General features: G+C 39.4%; 1 protein-coding gene across 8 annotated transcripts in view; it reads left to right on the top strand.

The window, feature by feature from the left end:
- SH3TC2 (SH3 domain and tetratricopeptide repeats 2) overlaps positions 1-18,644 on the top strand; it is a 57,950-nt gene that overhangs the window by 26,624 nt on the left and 12,682 nt on the right. For all 8 annotated transcript variants that reach the window (XR_010909197.1, XM_060765091.2, XM_060765095.2 and 5 more), the window contains 10 exons: positions 661-788; positions 1,857-1,962; positions 2,983-3,126; positions 5,163-5,358; positions 6,733-6,806; positions 7,777-7,972; positions 12,024-12,160; positions 12,960-13,001; positions 13,103-14,815; positions 14,907-15,087. Coding sequence is in view for 7 of the 8 variants with exons in the window: in XM_060765091.2 (XP_060621074.2) it covers positions 661-788; positions 1,857-1,962; positions 2,983-3,126; positions 5,163-5,358; positions 6,733-6,806; positions 7,777-7,972; positions 12,024-12,160; positions 12,960-13,001; positions 13,103-14,815; positions 14,907-15,087 (2,917 nt within the window). In the remaining variant the exon portion in view is untranslated. The remainder of the gene's footprint in view (positions 1-660; positions 789-1,856; positions 1,963-2,982; positions 3,127-5,162; positions 5,359-6,732; positions 6,807-7,776; positions 7,973-12,023; positions 12,161-12,959; positions 13,002-13,102; positions 14,816-14,906; positions 15,088-18,644) is intronic.

Raw genomic sequence — 18,644 nt, 5'->3', positions numbered from 1 at the left:
CATGTTCTGAAACAAGTCAGACCTTGAAAGTGGTAGATTTTCCCATGTAAGCACTGACAGAAGACTTTCCTAGAAGCATTTTGGAAACACTTTGCCAAGCTGGGACTCTAAATTCACTCACTCTTTCCCTGCAAATCTTTGCTATTTGAGACATAAAGTTTGTCTCCAAAATTTATAAACTTTTCATTCTAAGGTATGATATCTAGCAATTTGAAGATGTCCCAACCATAATTCTGTACTTTCATTATAACAGAAAGTCCTACACAATGACCATTTTAGAGCCATCATCTTTATAATCCTCACTAAATCTCACAGTTACACTGGATTAGGGTCAGTTCATTCAGAAGAAAGAAAGTGAATTTCGGTCTCATTGACAACTGGAACCACTGTTTTTACACCTTTAATAATGGCAGTTTGGGGGAAAGAAATCCCAACAGAGGTCACTGGAAGTGTGACTCCGTGACATACTCCTTCCTCACCCATTTTACACAGAAACCTTGGGACGAGGAGGGTGAGCCACATCCAGCAATCTCTTCACCATTTCTTTTCATATATCTCTATGCTAATATCTCCTTCTCCTTTTCCTCAACTGAGCCTGGCTGTGATCATTGAAAACTTTTCTTTAATCATCTATTTTTCTTTCCTTTTTGAACTTTGAAGAGCTCCCCCTCTCATTTACTGTCAAGAGTCGCTCTGGACGGGGCCTCAATCCCCAGCTACAAGAAGCCGCAAGAAAGAAGCTGTGGGCCCTGGAAAATGATGATAAAGATGTTTGTGCTCTTTTCAAGGTGAAGCTGCTATTATTTATATTTTGTAGCACTCCATTTCATTATAATCCGAACATGTGAATAAGAAAACCTACCTTATACCCAGTCAGAACACTGGCTTTCTTGCCCAGTAGTATTCACTTTGACCAGCAATAGTTCTTGAATATGTCAAACAGAGGCTCTTCTCAGATCTGAAGACTGAGATCCTTTTAATTAGAAGCATCAAGGACTGAACCTAGCCCTTGGTGTTTGTAATTATGTATGCATAGCATCTTGTCTAGCACTGGACTGTGGCCCTTTCTGAGTTCCTGGATAGGTCTAGATAAATCAGCCAGGTTTGTGTTGTCATCTCCTGTTATTCCTTCTATACTGTCACTTTACAGTTTGACCCTTATATCCATTGGAATTTGTTTCCAAACTTACAATTTAAACAAGAAACTCTAGATAAAAGTTAACCTTATTGAAGTGAATGTTTTTCTACTGGAAGTTATCATAGAGTGACCCTGAAGGACCTGGAGAATTCCTAGAGAGGATACATTTTCTTGTAAGTGGGTTGGTGAAACTGTGATTACCTGTGCCATTGGTACTTGTGTTATGCTGAATTAATTGACAGCATACTGCAGTAAGGTGCACAAATTCACAGCCTTGGCCTATAGGAAAATTAGGATGAAGGGGGACAGAAGAAGGAGTTTATATCTTTGAAAGTTCATACTATTCTTTTCTTTTTAAAAACAGACTCAAGGATTCTGCCACATTCTTTTTGTTTTCTCTCTTTCCCTTTCTCCTTTTTATGGAATGAAACAAAATATTTTGGAAGAAATCTGGTTGTTTTCTTGACAGCCCCCCTTCTGGCAATGAATCATTACTTTTCCATTAGGTAGGGAGAGACAAGGTTGTATTGTCCCTGCTGTGCGCCTGACCATGGGCATAGAGTTGTGGCCTAAAATCCATGTTCCAAATATCAAGAATCAAGAAAAATAAGATTATGACATACAATGATCATTCATAACTCAGTGTGCCAAGAAAAGTATGGTTATCGAAGTTCTCTTCAGAACACCCAGAACTTATAATCTTTTCTTTGTTTCATAGGAACTATCAGCCAGGCTGGTGTGCATCCAGGCTCAGGAAAACCGCTTTCTACTCTCCTTCAGGACTGTAGAAGAAATATGGAAGTTTTCAACATATCTAGCTCTTGGTAGGTCATATAAAAAGGGTGGCTGGAATTCCAACATGACAAGTGGAGGGTGATGACTAAAGAGAAGGGGGGAAAGGAAGAAAATAAGACCTCCCTTTTATAGAAGGATAGGCTTGTCCCTTCTCAGTTCCGTTTCTGGCAAAAAGTTTTTTATTTAGATAGAATTTTGGCAATTCATTGGTTGATTGAAAAGGTTACTATTTTAAAAGCAGGGTGCTATATTTTATTGTTATTTATGTCTTAAATGCTTTTAAATGGTTTCAAATTAGTGCACTTTTTAATTGGATAATTTATTTAACCATTAAAATTAATATTATTGATGTTGTTATTGGGCTTCTCTTTTGTTTTGGCTTTTGACCTTCTTTGGGCACCATATTGGGGAAGGGTAGATCAATAGTCTAAACAATATGAAACCTGTGTGGAAAAAAATGATCCCAATAAAATAAAAATAAATGAACAATAAATAAAACATCCTTTAATGTAGGAATGTGATGTGAGTGTCATGGTGCTTCTTTCTGTATTTTTCCTTAGTTTTCCTTTTAAGGCCTAATTTAGCAGGCTGAAAGCCAAGAACTGGTAGATCAGATATGCTAGGTTTCTTGTGTTCAAAGAGATCATGCAAAGAAAAGAGAGAAAAAGAGACTGGGTCTCAGAGGACTTAATCTATAGGAAGCTTGAACAGACAAAAATGGGTCAAGATAATGGGTGCAAGGAAGCAGTCCTATGAGGCTGAAAGTGAAATTCATTTCTTGGTTAGTTGATTAATTGGATCAATGACAACCTTTATTGAAAGTTTGATTGCTTTCAAGCTTATGATTTTGTTGTACTTGTGGAGCTTTTATTGTTATCTACGTTGGAATCTTTACATCTGAGAAATAAAGCGTATCTAGTTTTAACCTTAAGGGCATGATGCAGCCTTTGGGAATTGCTAACCTTTTGGGTCAAATGTTTATCTCAGACGTGTGTAGATGTGAGTACCATATTATATGTTTGCTTTCTTCCTTTGATGTGGTTAATTAGGCTATGTGGGTTGCAGCTTGGAGCATCTTCTCTTCACTCCAGATTACTGGCTGAACTGTGCTTTGGTGGAGGATACTGAGATCACTGTGACTGTTGATGAAGACCTCATGACCACCATGTATCTGGGTCTTTTGCTCCAGGAAGGTAAGTCCAGCTTCTTCCCCAGTTATCCTTTTAGTGATGTGGCAGTGTTTAAAAAATCATAGAACTGTAGAGTTAGAAAGGGGCATGTACACTTCTCCTTTTTCTAAACTTTGTGTCAAAAGCATTGCATAAAATAGTTTATCTAAAACTGATAAAATAGTTTATCCACAACTGATAAAATAAAGGGATCACAAGCTGCTGGATAGTTTTAGAGCAAGAACGGGCAACAACGACTGCATTGTCTGTAGGTTTAAAAAGTCCCCCCTCTGTGCATAAGGCAGGGCATTGTGGACAGGCATACAGATACAGATGCTGAGTTGTTTAGTCTGCTCCACAGTCACACAAGGTGAAGGATTCTTCTAGGTAGTGCCATTTTGCCAGGTTGTCTTTTGATCTGCCAACTCCACTTCTGAGTCTGTTCAGGGGCTTCCAAGTTGCCCATTCTTGGTTTGCCCCTGGAGGAAGATCCCCTTGGGGGACCATCCAGTTGGAATTGCCTGATTTTGGTGCCCACAGAAATAGTCTTGCTGTTTCTGGGAGAACATTAAGAGGAATGGTGGTTCTCATGAAACTTTTCCTTGATTTACATCTACTGGGAGGAGGATGCAGTGGGTGGCTTTCACAGTGTTCAATCTTATTTCTCTTGCAATTGGCAGCAACTACCTGTTGCACATTGGGAGGGAAGGCAATGCTAGCTAGCTTATAGAGTCTATCAACAGGTATAGGTTTAAAACATCCTGTGATTATTTTACATGTCTCATTTACTCCTATATTCACCTGCCTCATGTGAGCAGATTTATGCAAGATGGGGCAAACATACTCATACAGTTCTCCTGAAAGATGCCCATCAGTGTTTCACATCTATATGATGAATTTAAAGTAGAGAAGTGGACGAAGGGAATAGATTCCTGCAGGTGGTAGTGGGGAGGTGCAATAAATTCATCAATTTTGGAATGGATTTTATTTGTTTCTAAACTTCCAGAATGGATTTCGGCAATGATCTATTTGCCAAGATCCACTTTTTTACCATCAAGAATTTTTCCCAAAGCAGAGAGCAGTACACTAATACTAACACAAAGCTAGGAGTTCAGTGAGCATGGTTTACATCCTTCAGACAATGATATGGAGGCTGAGCTTCCTCCCCACAGTAGACTCTTCCTTTCTGCTCTGAAACAATCATTGGGACACCTTCTGACTCAAATGACTCCTTGACTTAGATGGCTCTCAGATGACAGTTACATAACAGGGAAGATTCTGCCCAAAAGATTATGCCCTAGCCAGGGTGAAATGGTCACCTGGGGGAGGGGGGATCCTTGATAAATACTTTCATTATGTACTTTCTCCAAAAGATAGGCACAAAGCAGGTTTCAAGCTAACATAACAAACTGATATCCAATAAGTTATCAAGACTAACCATAAATAATAGCAAATGATAAATTATGGTGCATTGATTTAAAATACTGAATTATAGCTGACATTTTTCAAGAGTAAACTATTCATAATTTTTATGGAAGGAGTATCAAAGATTGGACCAAGCCAGCTGCTTGGGGTTGAGGACATTCTGTTACTGAGGCACATGGCAAAATACATCCCCATTCCTGGGACTAGCTGTCAAAAGTGACAACACATAGAGCAGGATTTCTGAGCAGGAAAAAATTCTGAGTACAAGGAGGTTATTTGATAGGAACAGTCAATTCCCAGCCCTTCAGATGTTTTGAGGCTGATGTTCTTGTCAATCCTAGCTAACCCGGCTAATGATGAGCAATTTTGCAAGTTTAAGTCACACAGCATCTACAGGTATATTTGTAGACGATAGCAGCATTCAGATTCTTGGTACCCTCCATGATTTGGACTACTATTGCCATCAGCTCATTCAGCACAGACAGAGATTGGGATTATATGAACTGTGGTCTAGAATAACTAGAAGGCCTCAGGTTACAGAATGTCAGAAGGACATGTTCCCGTGATGTTGGAAAGATTAAGAACTATGGCTGTTCCCCACCCGCTTCCCTTTCTCCTTCTCTTTTTCTGCATAGGAAATTTCTTTGCCAGGGCAACATTCAATGTCCAGGTAGAAGAAGAGGATGAAGACCTAAAGCTTGAGAAAAATGAGGTTGTCCATGTGAAAGATGTTGGTCATGAAACAAAATGGGAAGGAGCATCTCTGTCAACTGAACAAAGGGGCCTGGTGCCTGTCACTGCCATAGAGCCACTGGGCCACCCCTTTTACCAGTAAGTTGACTAGCTCTGTTAATGTTCTGGTGGAAATGATGCTTTAATTAATTAATTTAAAACATTTATATTCCCTCCTCCTCATCCCGTAGAGGACTCAGGGCGGAGCGCAACATATATACGGCAAACATTCAATGCTGGGAAATAAAACCATAAATATATATAAACATTAAAATCACTTATATTGACTTTAAAATCAGTTGCTTAGAAACCATCTCAGGATTGTATTGAGTAATCATGAACATGTGCAAAGTTGGATCTTACTCAGAGAAAAAACTGGGTGCCTTTCCTATCTCTGCTGCTCACTTTAACTTACAACTCACCACTTTTGGAATTGTAAACATTATTTTATTATAACCTCATTTTTCTCCTGCACCTCAGTCTATCATGCCCAGAACCTTCAGCAACTGAGTTCTTAAACGTTTTTGTTTTTTTACTTTTCTTTTATATATAAGAATTTATCTGGGGGTTTTTTTGTTACTAAGTTTCTAGCTCTTCATCTCAAACATTCAACCATAGCATAGAAATAAGATTTTCAACATCAGGTCCTGTGGTATTCCTGTATGAAAATCATTCCTGTACTAGATTCATCTAAAGCTGGACTAATCTATGTAAAAGGGCATTGTGTCTTTGCCCACTGATAGCCAATTGTCACAAAGAATGTACAAATTATCTTGCCCAGCTAGACTAACATTGTTTTCATAGGCAACTGCCTTGTGCCAATTTTGACAGTTTATCTAGATGAGATTTGTGTATTCTTACTGGTAACTGTTTTCTAGTAAAGGTCTTTTCAATCCTCTGTTATCTGATTGGGGGGGGGGGGGACTGGAGATGATTTAAAAACACACTCTCTTGTACTTGAATATAGTCTCAAGACCAAGGGTTCATCCACTCTACACAATTATTGCACTTGTGATTCCACTTTAATTGCCAGGGTGACATTCCATGAAGTCACATGTAGTCCTGGAATTTGCAGTATATGGAGAAACATAGGGTTCTTATCCAGATAGTTCTAAAAAGTGCTGACCAGACTTAAAATTCAGCATTTTCATAGGAAGAAATCGTGGCAGTTGAGCCCCAGCTGCCTCAAATAGTGGCAAGCTAAATGTTTCTCAGAAGCTTTTAATTTGTCTATGATATTTGTGTCCAGTCTTTGCATTTATCTCCATTATCTTGGTTGTGTAACTCTACTTTGATAGGACTAATTGGATATTTTCACAAACCTTGTTGCTTTAGATTGCATGTGTGAGTTATAAAAACTGTGGCATGAAACTCTGGTAATATTGAGTATAGCTAAGCACCTATTTTTATCTGACTCCCAAGAAAACTGGTCTCTGAAAATATGAGGTAGTTCACCACCATTCACTTTTTCAGGTGGTTTCTGAAGAACTACCCAGTGAGCTGTGGAATCTCCAACCAAATCAGTGAAGCTGATATTTTACAGATTGGTGAGTTCAGTGTCATTAAGGCTATGCCTGTGTTTGTCTCTGTGTATGTATGTATTGGCAGGAGCTCAAGCATAGCTTGCTTAAGACAAAGGCAGGTCCAGAAAGTTCCTTCATTTCATGTGTGGATAACCTATTTCTATGGAAAGTAGATGTCCCTCAAAGGCCTTCCCTGTAGGTTGAGAGGGACTGTTGCCCAAACTTCCCTCTGCTTCATATTTCACTGCCAGAGATTATGAAGATGGCCCTTAGGGAGAGCCATTTTTATACCTCTTCATCTCAGTGAAGATTTCAAAACACCCACTAAAAATTGATCCATTCGAAAAACAAAACACACACACAGACACATATCCTGATTTCAAGAAAACTGAGGACTTGCCAAATTTATAAAGATGCTGGAAAAAAGTCCCAAAAGTCTGCTGATTTGAACCCATATTTTTCATAGTTTATATTTGAAATTTTTGGAACTAATGTTAACATTACCCTTGCTGCTTTATTGCTTGCTGTTAGGAGTGAACTAAAGAAGGACAGGGGAGTCATACATATTTCAAGAATTATTTGGGAAGTGATGAGTGCTCACCTGACAGTATATATCCCCAATTGACTGGAATCTTGTGATGGAAAAAAAAAACTCAGACTGGAGGAGTGGGAAAATGGTGACAGAATGGCAGAAAAGAGAAGTGCATTTGCACAATAAAAAGAGAAACTTCTTAGATGGTGGGGTTTTTTTTGGGGGGGAGGGGTAGCTCATTGCACCTGCTGCTTGGTATTAAGAAAGATGAGCTGTGGTTTCAGATGAAGCCCCAAAACAAATGAAAGCAAAAATGTTATGTGACACAAAGGGATCTTGTTTTCATACTCAGATCATAAGCATGCCCTTCCCTGTCACTGGCCACTGTGTTTCCAGGAAAGAATGGTTCAGTTGTTCATGGTGCTGAAGTGAGGGCTGTTTTATTGTTGCTTTGTTTTTTAGGCCAAGGGAAGTGTACGGCTAAAGAGGATTACAGAGGGAAAGGATGGGATGAACTGAGCTTCTACAAAGGAGACATCATAGAGGCCGTTGGCTTTCTCATTCCAGGCCTTCAGTGGTTTATAGGAAAATCAACATCTACTGGAACAATAGGCTTTGTTCAAAGCAAATGTGTGAATCCCGAGACTTATGATCCAATGTAAGTGTGATGCACTATACTCATACAAGATGAGAATAAGGTAGTGTGTAGATTGAGATTGTAGCAATGTTGGAATTCATTGTAAATAGAAATTCAATTTGGGGATGTGGCTAAGAGGCAGGAAGAAGTTCTTGGTTCTTCTTTTTCTCTTGATTTAAGAAAACATCTTAAAGCATATTACAACCCCCCCCCCCCAATATAGTAATGATTTATTCTGACTTCAGTATATGTTTATTGAATTGAGATCTGCTGGTATTCCTTTTTCCTTCCCAGCCTCAATATGGCTTAGCAATCCATCCCTATCAGTGCACATCACCAAGAGATATCAAGTCCTTGAAGAAACTAAGCATCCTGGGCAATGCACAGTGAATAGTGATTTACTTTTAATCTTAATCAGTCACATTTTCATTTCCTCTCCTCAGCTTTGCATCTTGTTTCCTGGCACGCACTTTAAAACCTGGACTTTGTTTCTTTGGTGTGGGGGACTTTAGTTTCACTGTTTTACTTTGTGGTCTCAGTGGTCTCCCATGTAAGCATTCTGTGCCTACTGTGTGTTGGGAACTTCCTAGAGGAAGAGGCAGCTCTACCCATGTAGGGCTGTGTCAGGTGACTCCATGTGGCTTTAGGTTAATGTTTACTATAACTCTCAAAAGTAAGTGTAACTTGAGTTATGACATTATCCCATGGAAGGGAGGGGGGAAGCAGGGGGACCCTTCCTAAAGAGTGGGGACCCTTACCTCAGCAAGGTCCATCTTTGAGGATGGCCAGCCATTCCACAATGTTTTCCCATCTTCTCCTGGCTTTTTCCTGCTTCCTTCTGCTTTCTTCAATCAACACCTGAGTCCTAAAAATTGAGCCTTCTTACCATCTTCATACATGGGCAAGATAGAGTCTCACAGACAGCCACCAGAAGTGGCTGTGCATCATGTGATGGCCTCCATAAGACTCCATTTTGCCAGTGTATGAAGACGGTAAGAAAAGGGGAGAAAGTTAAGGTGGGATAATGTCCTTAGATTGACTATTAGAAAGATGCCTCATGGATGCTCTTATAGCTGAAAATGCATGATATACTTTAGGGATGTCCCAAGTTTTTAAGAGAAGATCTAGAAAGAAATGGATTTGGATGTGATTAAGGTTATCCATGATAGAGTATTAAACACCATGCTGCAAGATGCTTCTAAGTCATCATTTGCTGTTAGCATATCTGTTTAAGTAACAAGGCGAAGCAAAAAGTACCATGAAGATAGTATCATATAAATGCAACAGCCTTTATGTGTGAGCTTTGCAAGCTCTGAGTGTGAAGACCATAAAAATGTGATGTTATATTTCAAGTAGGGTAGACAGTTTTAAAAGCTAGTTCCTACAGTAAAGCCAATTCAGTCAATCTATTTTCTGACCAGAAGGGCTGCAAAGTGGTATTAGCTCTGGAATGTCTTTTTCAATACATCTTTAACTGGTATTTGCGGCAAATTTATGAAGTTGGAGTTCGTCTTTGCTTTTCAACAGTGGGTGCTTTTACTCTGAAATTGAGCTGGTTAAAGCTGCAGAAAGAATGTTGTTCCTCCTTCAAAACTGGTTTTTAGCTTTTCTTCTCTCCTGACAGGAAAAGGTGAAGCTAAATGTTAACTTTACTGAGTTGTCATATGAGATTCCAAAAGAATCTTGTTTCCTCTTCTCTTCTCCTTCTTCTTTTCAGATGCAGATAAAAGTTTGGGAGATGAGGCCGAAGATGTATAGATTTCAGTTAGGCTTTTGACAAGGTTCATGATATCGTTCCTCATCAGTGGTTCCTTGACATTTTAGAGACACGTGACTATGGTAGTGAGGTGTCCCAGAGTTCTATCCTTGGCCTGGTTTTTAAAATAACTTTATAATATTTTATAATTATGGAATAGAAAACATACAGTACTCATTAAATTTGCATATGACTCCAGTATGGAAGGGTTAGTTAAAAGCCCAGAAAACCCCAGGATTCAAATTTACCATAAGAGATTGAGGTCCCTTCCACACTGCGTCTATATCCCAGGATCTGATCCCAGATTATCTTCTTATCCCAGATTATCTGGCAATGGAAACTCATATAATCCATTTTAAATCAGATAATCTTGGATCAGATCCTGGGATATAGGGCAGTGTAGAAGTGACCTGAACTAATTTCAACAGGGATATTTGTAAGAAAGTACATTTGAGCTGGAAGAATCAAATGCAAAAATTTAAGGTGAGTTACACCTGGTTTTAATAGCAGTGCCAGTGAAAAGGATTTAGGACTTTGATAGAACACAAGCTAAATATGAGTCAAGTGTACTACAATAGTAAATATCAAAGCAAACTCCACCACCACCCCAAATCCCATTATAGATAGGGAGGCATTCATTCTATTTTGCTTTGGTTAGATTGTCACCTGGAATACTGTGTCTTTTTATGGGCCCTGCCATTCAAAAAAGTTATTGACAAACTGGAACATGTACTGTGAAGGTGTGGAAAAAAGGAAAGATTTAATAGCAATCTCTTGGGATTGCTTTGCTTTGGAATTCCTTTATGTCAGTGGGGTGGGAAAAGGAAAATCAGTTTAGTACAAATTACCCAAATTGGATTGGAAATCAAAGCTCTCCTTTCCTCATTCTCACACTGAAAGTTCTTATGACTGTTGGATGTTTCTCACTCAGAATTGGAAAATGTTGTGAATAGTCTTCATATATCTATTAATAGACCAGACTGCAAGAAATAATTTATCTTCAACTGATTGTTACTTCTCATTTAATTAATTATCTCATCTACTTTGTAACCATTCCTTTCTAGAATCTTTCCACAGTACAGCTAATGTGATTTTATGTTGTGTCATATGAGAACAGTGTTAATACAGGAGATTGATGAGACGATGAATTAAATACATATAAACTGCCCAAGGCAGTTTTATATTTGTTCTGGGAAATAATAATAATAATAATAATAATAATAATAATAATAATAATACATTTTATTTATATGCCGCCTCTCCTGTTGGCTGGAGATGGTAATTAAGTCCTTTTTTTTGTGAAAACAATCTTTTAAGGTATGCATGTATGTGTGAAATAATGTTCTCCACAAGATGTCACTGCTGCCTTCTTTAAGAGTTCAGTTTTACTCAGTGTCCTAAAACAATGTTTCCCAAACTTTGGTTTCCAAATGTTTCTGGACTTCCACTCCTAGAATTTTTGACTGTTGGCCAATTCTGAGAATTGAAGTCCAAAACATCTGGAGGACCAAAGTTGGCCCATGAATTAGTAAATAAAATAGTAAAACCAAAAATAAAAATATTGTATCTATAATATCAATTATGATTTGCTGATGCAGTAGCAATGCACAATTAAGGTTTTATTGCTCAGAGAAGGCACTTGAATGAGCTCTAATGAATACATTCAATTTGTCCCTGTTTTCTACTGTTAGCCATGCCCTTCTGAAACTTCACTGCCTGAAATATCAGGAAGAAGGCTGGGATTTTGTTCACAGAGGACCAATATTGGAGTTAGTTATTGGCCAAGAAACTTCAGTGCCCCCCTCTTTTTAATCAGACAAAATGCTCAGCACACAATTTATTTGTTTTATATTATTATGCTGCCAGCTTCCAGGAAATTCAGCTTACTATATGTATTGTCTCTCCTCTATTTCACAACAACCCTGTAATGCTTGGGCTGAGAAATTGTAATAATCCCCAGACCAAGCACTGACCTTTATAAGTGTGTGGGAAATTTGGATCTGGAGTGTTCACTCAGTTCTAGTCTCACATTCTAATGCTGGCGACCATGATACAAAACTTGTGTATTGGTTTCATAGTGTAAAAATGTTCCCTTGTGGTCAGAAGACAGATCACTTGCTAATGTTATGCAATGGACTTTTGCTTTCTGAACTGGAATTGCCTTGGCATGCAACACCATTTCATTATGTGTAACACTTCATCATTAATGTACCATAGCCTTCTACTTTCAGTTTCTATTAAGAACTAACTAGACCGGGTATGGCAAGATTACAGGGCTGAAGCACTGACAGGCTTTCACCCATGTTTCAAACATAGGAGAAAGAGCCCGATGTTTTTCAGTGAAGAAGAAGTCCACAACTTTTTGCAGGTTCCCTGCAAGGGTAATGAGCTGCATTACAGTAATCTCCTCCATGAGTGGGCAAAGACAGACATTACCTCTGTGTACAGGCTTGGTGAGTATTTTGCTTATGGGCACATGGTTGCTTCTAGCGCAGACAAAAACAACTTTTGTGGAGGTCCCACCTACACAAAAACCTTTTAGCAGCAACATTCTCTTGCTTCTTCTGCAAATCTAATGATGTACATCCAGATTTCTCACATGCAAGGTTGGAGAATTTTTTAAGCCTCCTTTTTTTTCTTTTTCTTTTCTTTTTTCTTTTCTGTTTTGCTGGAGAAGTTTCTGAGAGTTTATATGCATTTGTATTTTGGTATATATTTGCAAAGATTTCAATTTCACAAAGAGATTTTTGAAAAATGCAATTTTCTGTAACAAAATTTGCTTTTTGCGCAAAATATTTGATTTTTGCTGAGTTGATTTTATTTTCCAAGCATCCCAAAATGTGTAAAGTCTCATAGCATTTGCCCATTTTCCAGTAATATGTCTCATTTTGTTGAGATACCAATTTTCTAAAGGCTAAATTGTGTGGATTCTTTATATCTCTACAACAAGATAAGATATCATTTGGGACCTCTACATTTAGTTGGGTGATTAAACAATTTGATTGATATTTCTGTTATCAAAATTCAAATCCGGATTAGAGCAGTAGCTCTTATTCAGAACTAACATCACAATTGTTTCCTGTAAAAGGCTGCTGTGCTTCCTTGAGGTTCTGAGATTTTTCTGAGATGTTTTCTTACCCAAGTTTAAGTTAAACTTTCAGTCTTAAAGTATCTTGTAGTTGTGTCCAAGAAGCTTTGGTTGACCAGGCATGATTTTAGATAGTTTTTTCATGGCTCTTCTTTGTCCCACAGATGGCTTTGAACCTGTGGCCATGTATCCACAGACACCATCACGTGAGTATGTATGAAAGGGGAAAACTGCACATTATTTTGTATTCCTGGAATGTATCCTCCTGAAGGGAAGCATCTCCATATGCCTTATCTGTCTCTTTCAGATGCAGTTATAGAGGGACTTAAAGATGGCTGGATGTTCGAGAGTTGGGGTAAGCAGTCTAGTAACAGCTTGCCCACTCCTAGTGATTCCGAACAGTCCAGTCCAGTGGGTGAATCTTCACCTTCTATCCTGGAACACTTACTTCTGCCAGAACCAGATGACCTTGATGATCCCAAGTTCTTTATTGACCTGAATGCTGGCCACATGGAAGACTCTGATGTGTTTGACCCTATACTGACTTTCCTCAACCAAGACAGTTATGTGTCTCATTTCCAAAGTCTCTATGACCTCTCTTTTTCCTTCCTCAGTTCCACCTTCTATGGCTTCTCCAGTGAGGAGGAGTTGGTCTTATACCTGGAGACATCCAGGAACTGGGCCAAAAGGGGCCATCTTGATTGGGCTCACATTCGGATATGCTTTCTCTTGGGTCGGCTTTGTGTCAAGAGAGCCAAGTTCTCCCAAGCTCGAGTCTATTTTGAAGAAGCCATGAGCACAATGGATTGTGGATTTGAAGACCTGCCCCTGCTCACTTCATTGTATATCAACCTTGCTGCAATTTACCTGAAGCAGAAGATGAAGCAAAAGTTCTTGCCAATGGTTGGGAAAGGAGTGGCCCTCCTGGCCTGCTTACCTGGACACTGCTTCAGTTCAGGCGTTGAACTAGAGGTGGTGGTGTATATCTTGAGGGAAGCCATAATTGTGGGCAACACTGCTTTGGAAGCTAGGGCTTGCCTCCTTGTCATCAGGCTCCTCTTGCAACTGGGCAAGTATGAGGAGGTCTTGCCTTTTGCAGAGCACTTGCAGTGTCTTTGTGCTAGTTTCTCCAGCCAGGACTCCACTGCTGCCTCCTTAGACACCATGCCTATTCTAACATACCTGTATGACAAGAAATACTTGCCACATCTTGCCTTGGCATCTGCCAGGCTCTATTCCCCCAGCAATGTCAAAGGGTCACTGACTCCCATTTGGAGAGCTGGCTTCATTCTTGCTAATTCCTCTAAGTTCTTTAAAGTCCAAGAGAAGAGCACCATCAACACCCCTGCTTTGGCCTGCCTATATTTAAAGTATGCATTGGCCTTCTCCCATGGAAGTGGAGCCGTGTCCACGGAAAAAGACCTCTGTGCAATTTTATCCAAAGTGTACCTCAAACATGGGCTGCTGCAAGGAGCAGTGCATTATTCAAGCAGAGCTGTTGTTCTTGGGAAAGCAATGGGTGAAGAAGAAGCATTTGAATCCTCCCTTTCCTTGGGGTGGATGCATGCATTGAACTGCCAGCCAGAAAAAGCAGTGGAAATCATGTTGGACCTTTTGCATTCTTTACAACAGACAGACAGCATCACACAAGATGGGGTGGTCCACAATCTTTTAGCCATTGCCCTTAAGGAAGAAGGGCATGTGCAGAAGGCAGCAGAGAACTACTTATGGGCCTTGAATAAAGCCCGAGAGACTGGGAACAGGCGAAACCAAGCCATTACTTTAGCCAACTTTGGGTGCTTGGCTGTTTCTCATGGGGCGAACTGCCTAGCTGGACACTATTTTCAGCAGGCCATTCAGTTGTACTTTGAACTCCAGACTAGAGATGACATGCAGTTGGAGTTGGTTCAGGTTCTGCTGTGGCTGGCCCAAACACAGGTGGAGAGGCATATGGTGGAAGAAAGCAAACTGTTTTATGAATTGGCCTTGGCAGTCACCTTGAAGACACGGAGTGTGATGAGTGAGTAGTTTGACTTTAAAGAAATTTGGTTAAGAAAACTGTCTCTTTACTTCCCTATATGTCGTGTGATACTGTTTCCTACCCCATACAGGTCAACTTCAAGCAACTGAGTCCCTCTGCCATTTCTATAGTAAGGTGTGCCCAAATTCTGGAGCCTCCATTATCTACCATGAGCACCAAGTTCTCCTATCTCAGCAACTCCAGGACAGAAAAATGGAGGGACAGCTTCTGCAGTCTCTAAGCCAGCTCTACCAAAGTGTCAATACTGCCAGGTGAGTGTGCATTGTGTTCAGCATAAATCTTTGGAAAGTTGACCAGTACTGGAAGTGAATGTAGCCCCTTGTGTAATACAATATTTTGTAGGAATTTGTTCTTGTCTAATTCAGGGTTTTTAAAATTAAATTATTCAAAATTTATTTTTTCAAAAAATCTTTTATCAGTTAAAAATGAATAACGTTAACATGACTTAAGGGAACACAAAAGCATATTCACCAATACAGAGCCAACATGACATAGTTAGAATAATAGAATAATAGAGTTGACCACATGGGCCATCTAGTCCAACCCCCTTCCATGCAGGAAAAGCACAACCCCCAACATTTGGCCTTTCAGCCTCTGTTTAAAAGCCTCCAAAGAAGGTGCTTCCACCACACTCCAAGGCAGAGATTTCCACTGCTGAATAGCTCTTAGAGTCAGGAAGTTCTTCCTAATGTTCAGGTGGACTCATTGCTCTGAGTCCTAGTTTCCAGGGTAGCAAAAAAACAAACCTACCCCCTCTTCCTTATGACATCCTTTGTCCTCTCAACCTTTTCTTCTGCATGCTAAACATACCCAGTTCTTTAAGATGCTCTTCATAGGGCATAGTCTCCAGATCTTTGATCATTTTACTTTGCCCTCCTCTAGACACTTTCCAGCTTGTCGATATCGCTTTTAAATTGCTGTACCCAGAATTGGACACAGTATTCCAGGTGAGGTCTGACCAAAGCAGAATAGAGAGGTGCCTTCACTTCCCTCAGTCTAGACACTGCCAATAAAACTTTGTGATAGGTTTACTTTAGATTTGCTATTGGTCCAAAATGCACAACAAAAACACAACATTTTAAAAACATATAAAAACCACTAATATAAAAATTATTAATGTGCAATTATACATCTATAAAATGGAATTTATTTAAAATTATTTTAATCACAATATTTAAAATGTCAACCATTAGCAGACAATAAGAACTCATCACAGTCAAATCTGAAAAGCCTTTTGGAACAGCTACATTGCCATTTGCTAATGGAAAGAGAGAAAAGAGGGAGCCATGCTAGTCTCCTTACAACCAGAGGCTATCGATTAGGCTTTGTTCGCATCAAACAAGCCTTAGAAGCTGTTAGAACAGAGAGAATGGTCTCTCCCAAAGACCTTAGTCCTCAAACAGACCCATATTGGATAGGGCCAATTTCCATTGCATCAGTTATTCTGTAAAGTCGAATGGACAGCAAAAACCTAGTGGGTGTATGTTGTCCTGGGGGCTTTGGAGAAAAGAGCGAGTAAGAAATGTGTTCACTAAACTTCTTAGTCTTTTGATGTATGTGGACAACTGGGTTCAGGGATGCCATGTGGTCTTAAGATCTTTTAGTAAGATGTCTGTGCATATAAAATTAATTGTGACTGTCCATTTAGTCATCTGGATGGACTAACCTTCCTCAACAAGGTCAGAGTGAGTTCAGAGGGAAGGTATGTAAAAAATACGCTCCTGTTGTGTGAGCTCTGTTGTTCAAGATTAACAGTGGTGCCTCAGTACTTGAATGAAAACAACAGCTGAAATTCACCAGCTTTGAATCCTTGTGGCTGGGCAAGCAAACAAGCAAGCAAAACAAACAAATAGGGCAATAGGATAGCCCAGCACTGTTGTCCCTCTCTTGATCAACTTGTGGATCCCCTTTGGTGAACATGAAAGGTACACACTAGGCATTGTTACTAATGGAAGATTATTGTCTTTTGGGAAAATGAATTAAAATTTGATTTATTGGCCCTCTTGGAAGAGGAACATAAATTAATGAGGAGAAATGACCTATGGTCAGTTTCCATGCTTAATGCAAGGTTTGTTCCTTAACCTACAAAGGCCAAAGGAGCTCATGATGCAGTTATTTGAACACCAAGGTCTCCTGTGGTGTCATTTAACACAAACAAAGAGATTGATATTTTCAGTGTGTCAAATTAAACTAGTATTTAAGGGATACATGCATTTCCTATATTTGTTTTCCCTCCCACAGTAGGATTTCCTCAGAATTTCAAATTAAGTTGAACAACCAATCACAAAACAAAGTATGCACATAAGGAAGACCATGTACTATGACAAACAGATAAATTTCACCACTTGGGGAGCTTTTGCATTAATTTATTGCAGTAACAAAGCTTGTTAGCACATTAAAAACAACACATCTATTGTGGTATAGATTTGATGAGAAAGCATTATAGAGCCAATATAAAATAAATGATCATTATTCCATTGAGGAGCAATAGAAACCTAAAACAAACTTTTAAAAGAAAGCTTGATTTTAAAAATACAGGAAAAGCAAATTTATATAAATAAAAATGTAATGTTCATTTGTGGGATTAACATAACTCAAAAACCACTGGTTCAATTGACACCAGATTTGGACACAATACACCTATCAGGCCAACAAGTGACTATCACTCATAAAAACACTGAAAAACTCAGCAGAAGAGACTTAAAAGGCCAAAACACAAATATTACATTACAATGCATACGCAAACCCACATATGTATACACAAACACACATATACACAAATATATACACACACATATACATACACAAAACACATATACACTGACTGGGCCACAACAACCTGTGGCAGGAAACAGCTAGTATTTATTAAAATTACACCTTTATCTTTTCTTGCACATCCTAGCATACACTCTTTCTAACATCTGTATGATCTCAACTTTATCCCTCTATCTACATGCATACATCTCACATCATTGATCTGCTTACCTTGAGGAAGAAGGAATATATCCCATGCGAGTAATTTACTCTCATATTGTTTCACAATCTTTGTGGAGTTTTTATCTTGGCACGCATCAGCCTGAGATCCATCCTTTCCCTTCCTTTAATATTGAAGCTACTCACTGTGGAAAATACATATGATGATCCAGAATATGACATCTCTTGAAGAATGAAACTCTAAACAGTCTCTATTATTCTTGCACCCAGTTGCAGTAACATACATAGGGTAGCAGTTCATTATGACATAACTGCTCTGTTCCATCTGTTTTGTAAGAATTTATTTATTTATTTATTTATTTAATGCACTTATTGACCGCCATTCTCAGCCCATAAGGGCGACTCATGGCGGTGTACAGTACACATAAAAGACAATTACAAAAACCCAGTTTCAACAACATCTAAACTAACAACACTTACAGACTACACTAAAAATCCGCTCGTCTCATAGTGGAATCATAACACGTCTCATATTCCTTGTTCCGTTCCAATTCTTCTTTACCGTAATGTTGGCACTTAATTAAATGCCCTCTCGAAGAGCCATGTCTTAAGGCTCTTTCGAAAGGACATGAGGGAGGGCGCCTGTCTGATGTGTGCAGGGAGAGTGTTCCACAGCCGGGGGGCCACCACTGAGAAGGCCCTCTCTCTCGTCCCCGCCAGCCGTGCCTGTGAGACAGGCGGGATCGAGAGAAGGGCCTCCCCAGACGATCTCAAGGTCCTCGTGGGCTCGTAGGCCAAGATGCGGTCCAAAAGGTATTTTGGGCCGGAACCGTTTAGGGCTTTGTAGGCCAGAACCAGCACCTTGAATTGGGTC

Source organism: Anolis sagrei, chromosome 2, assembly GCF_037176765.1.
Source record: "Anolis sagrei isolate rAnoSag1 chromosome 2, rAnoSag1.mat, whole genome shotgun sequence".
NCBI classification, from domain to species: domain Eukaryota; kingdom Metazoa; phylum Chordata; class Lepidosauria; order Squamata; family Dactyloidae; genus Anolis; species Anolis sagrei.
Note: the sequence above shows the minus strand (reverse complement) of the source record. Positions and strands in the feature narration are given on the sequence as shown.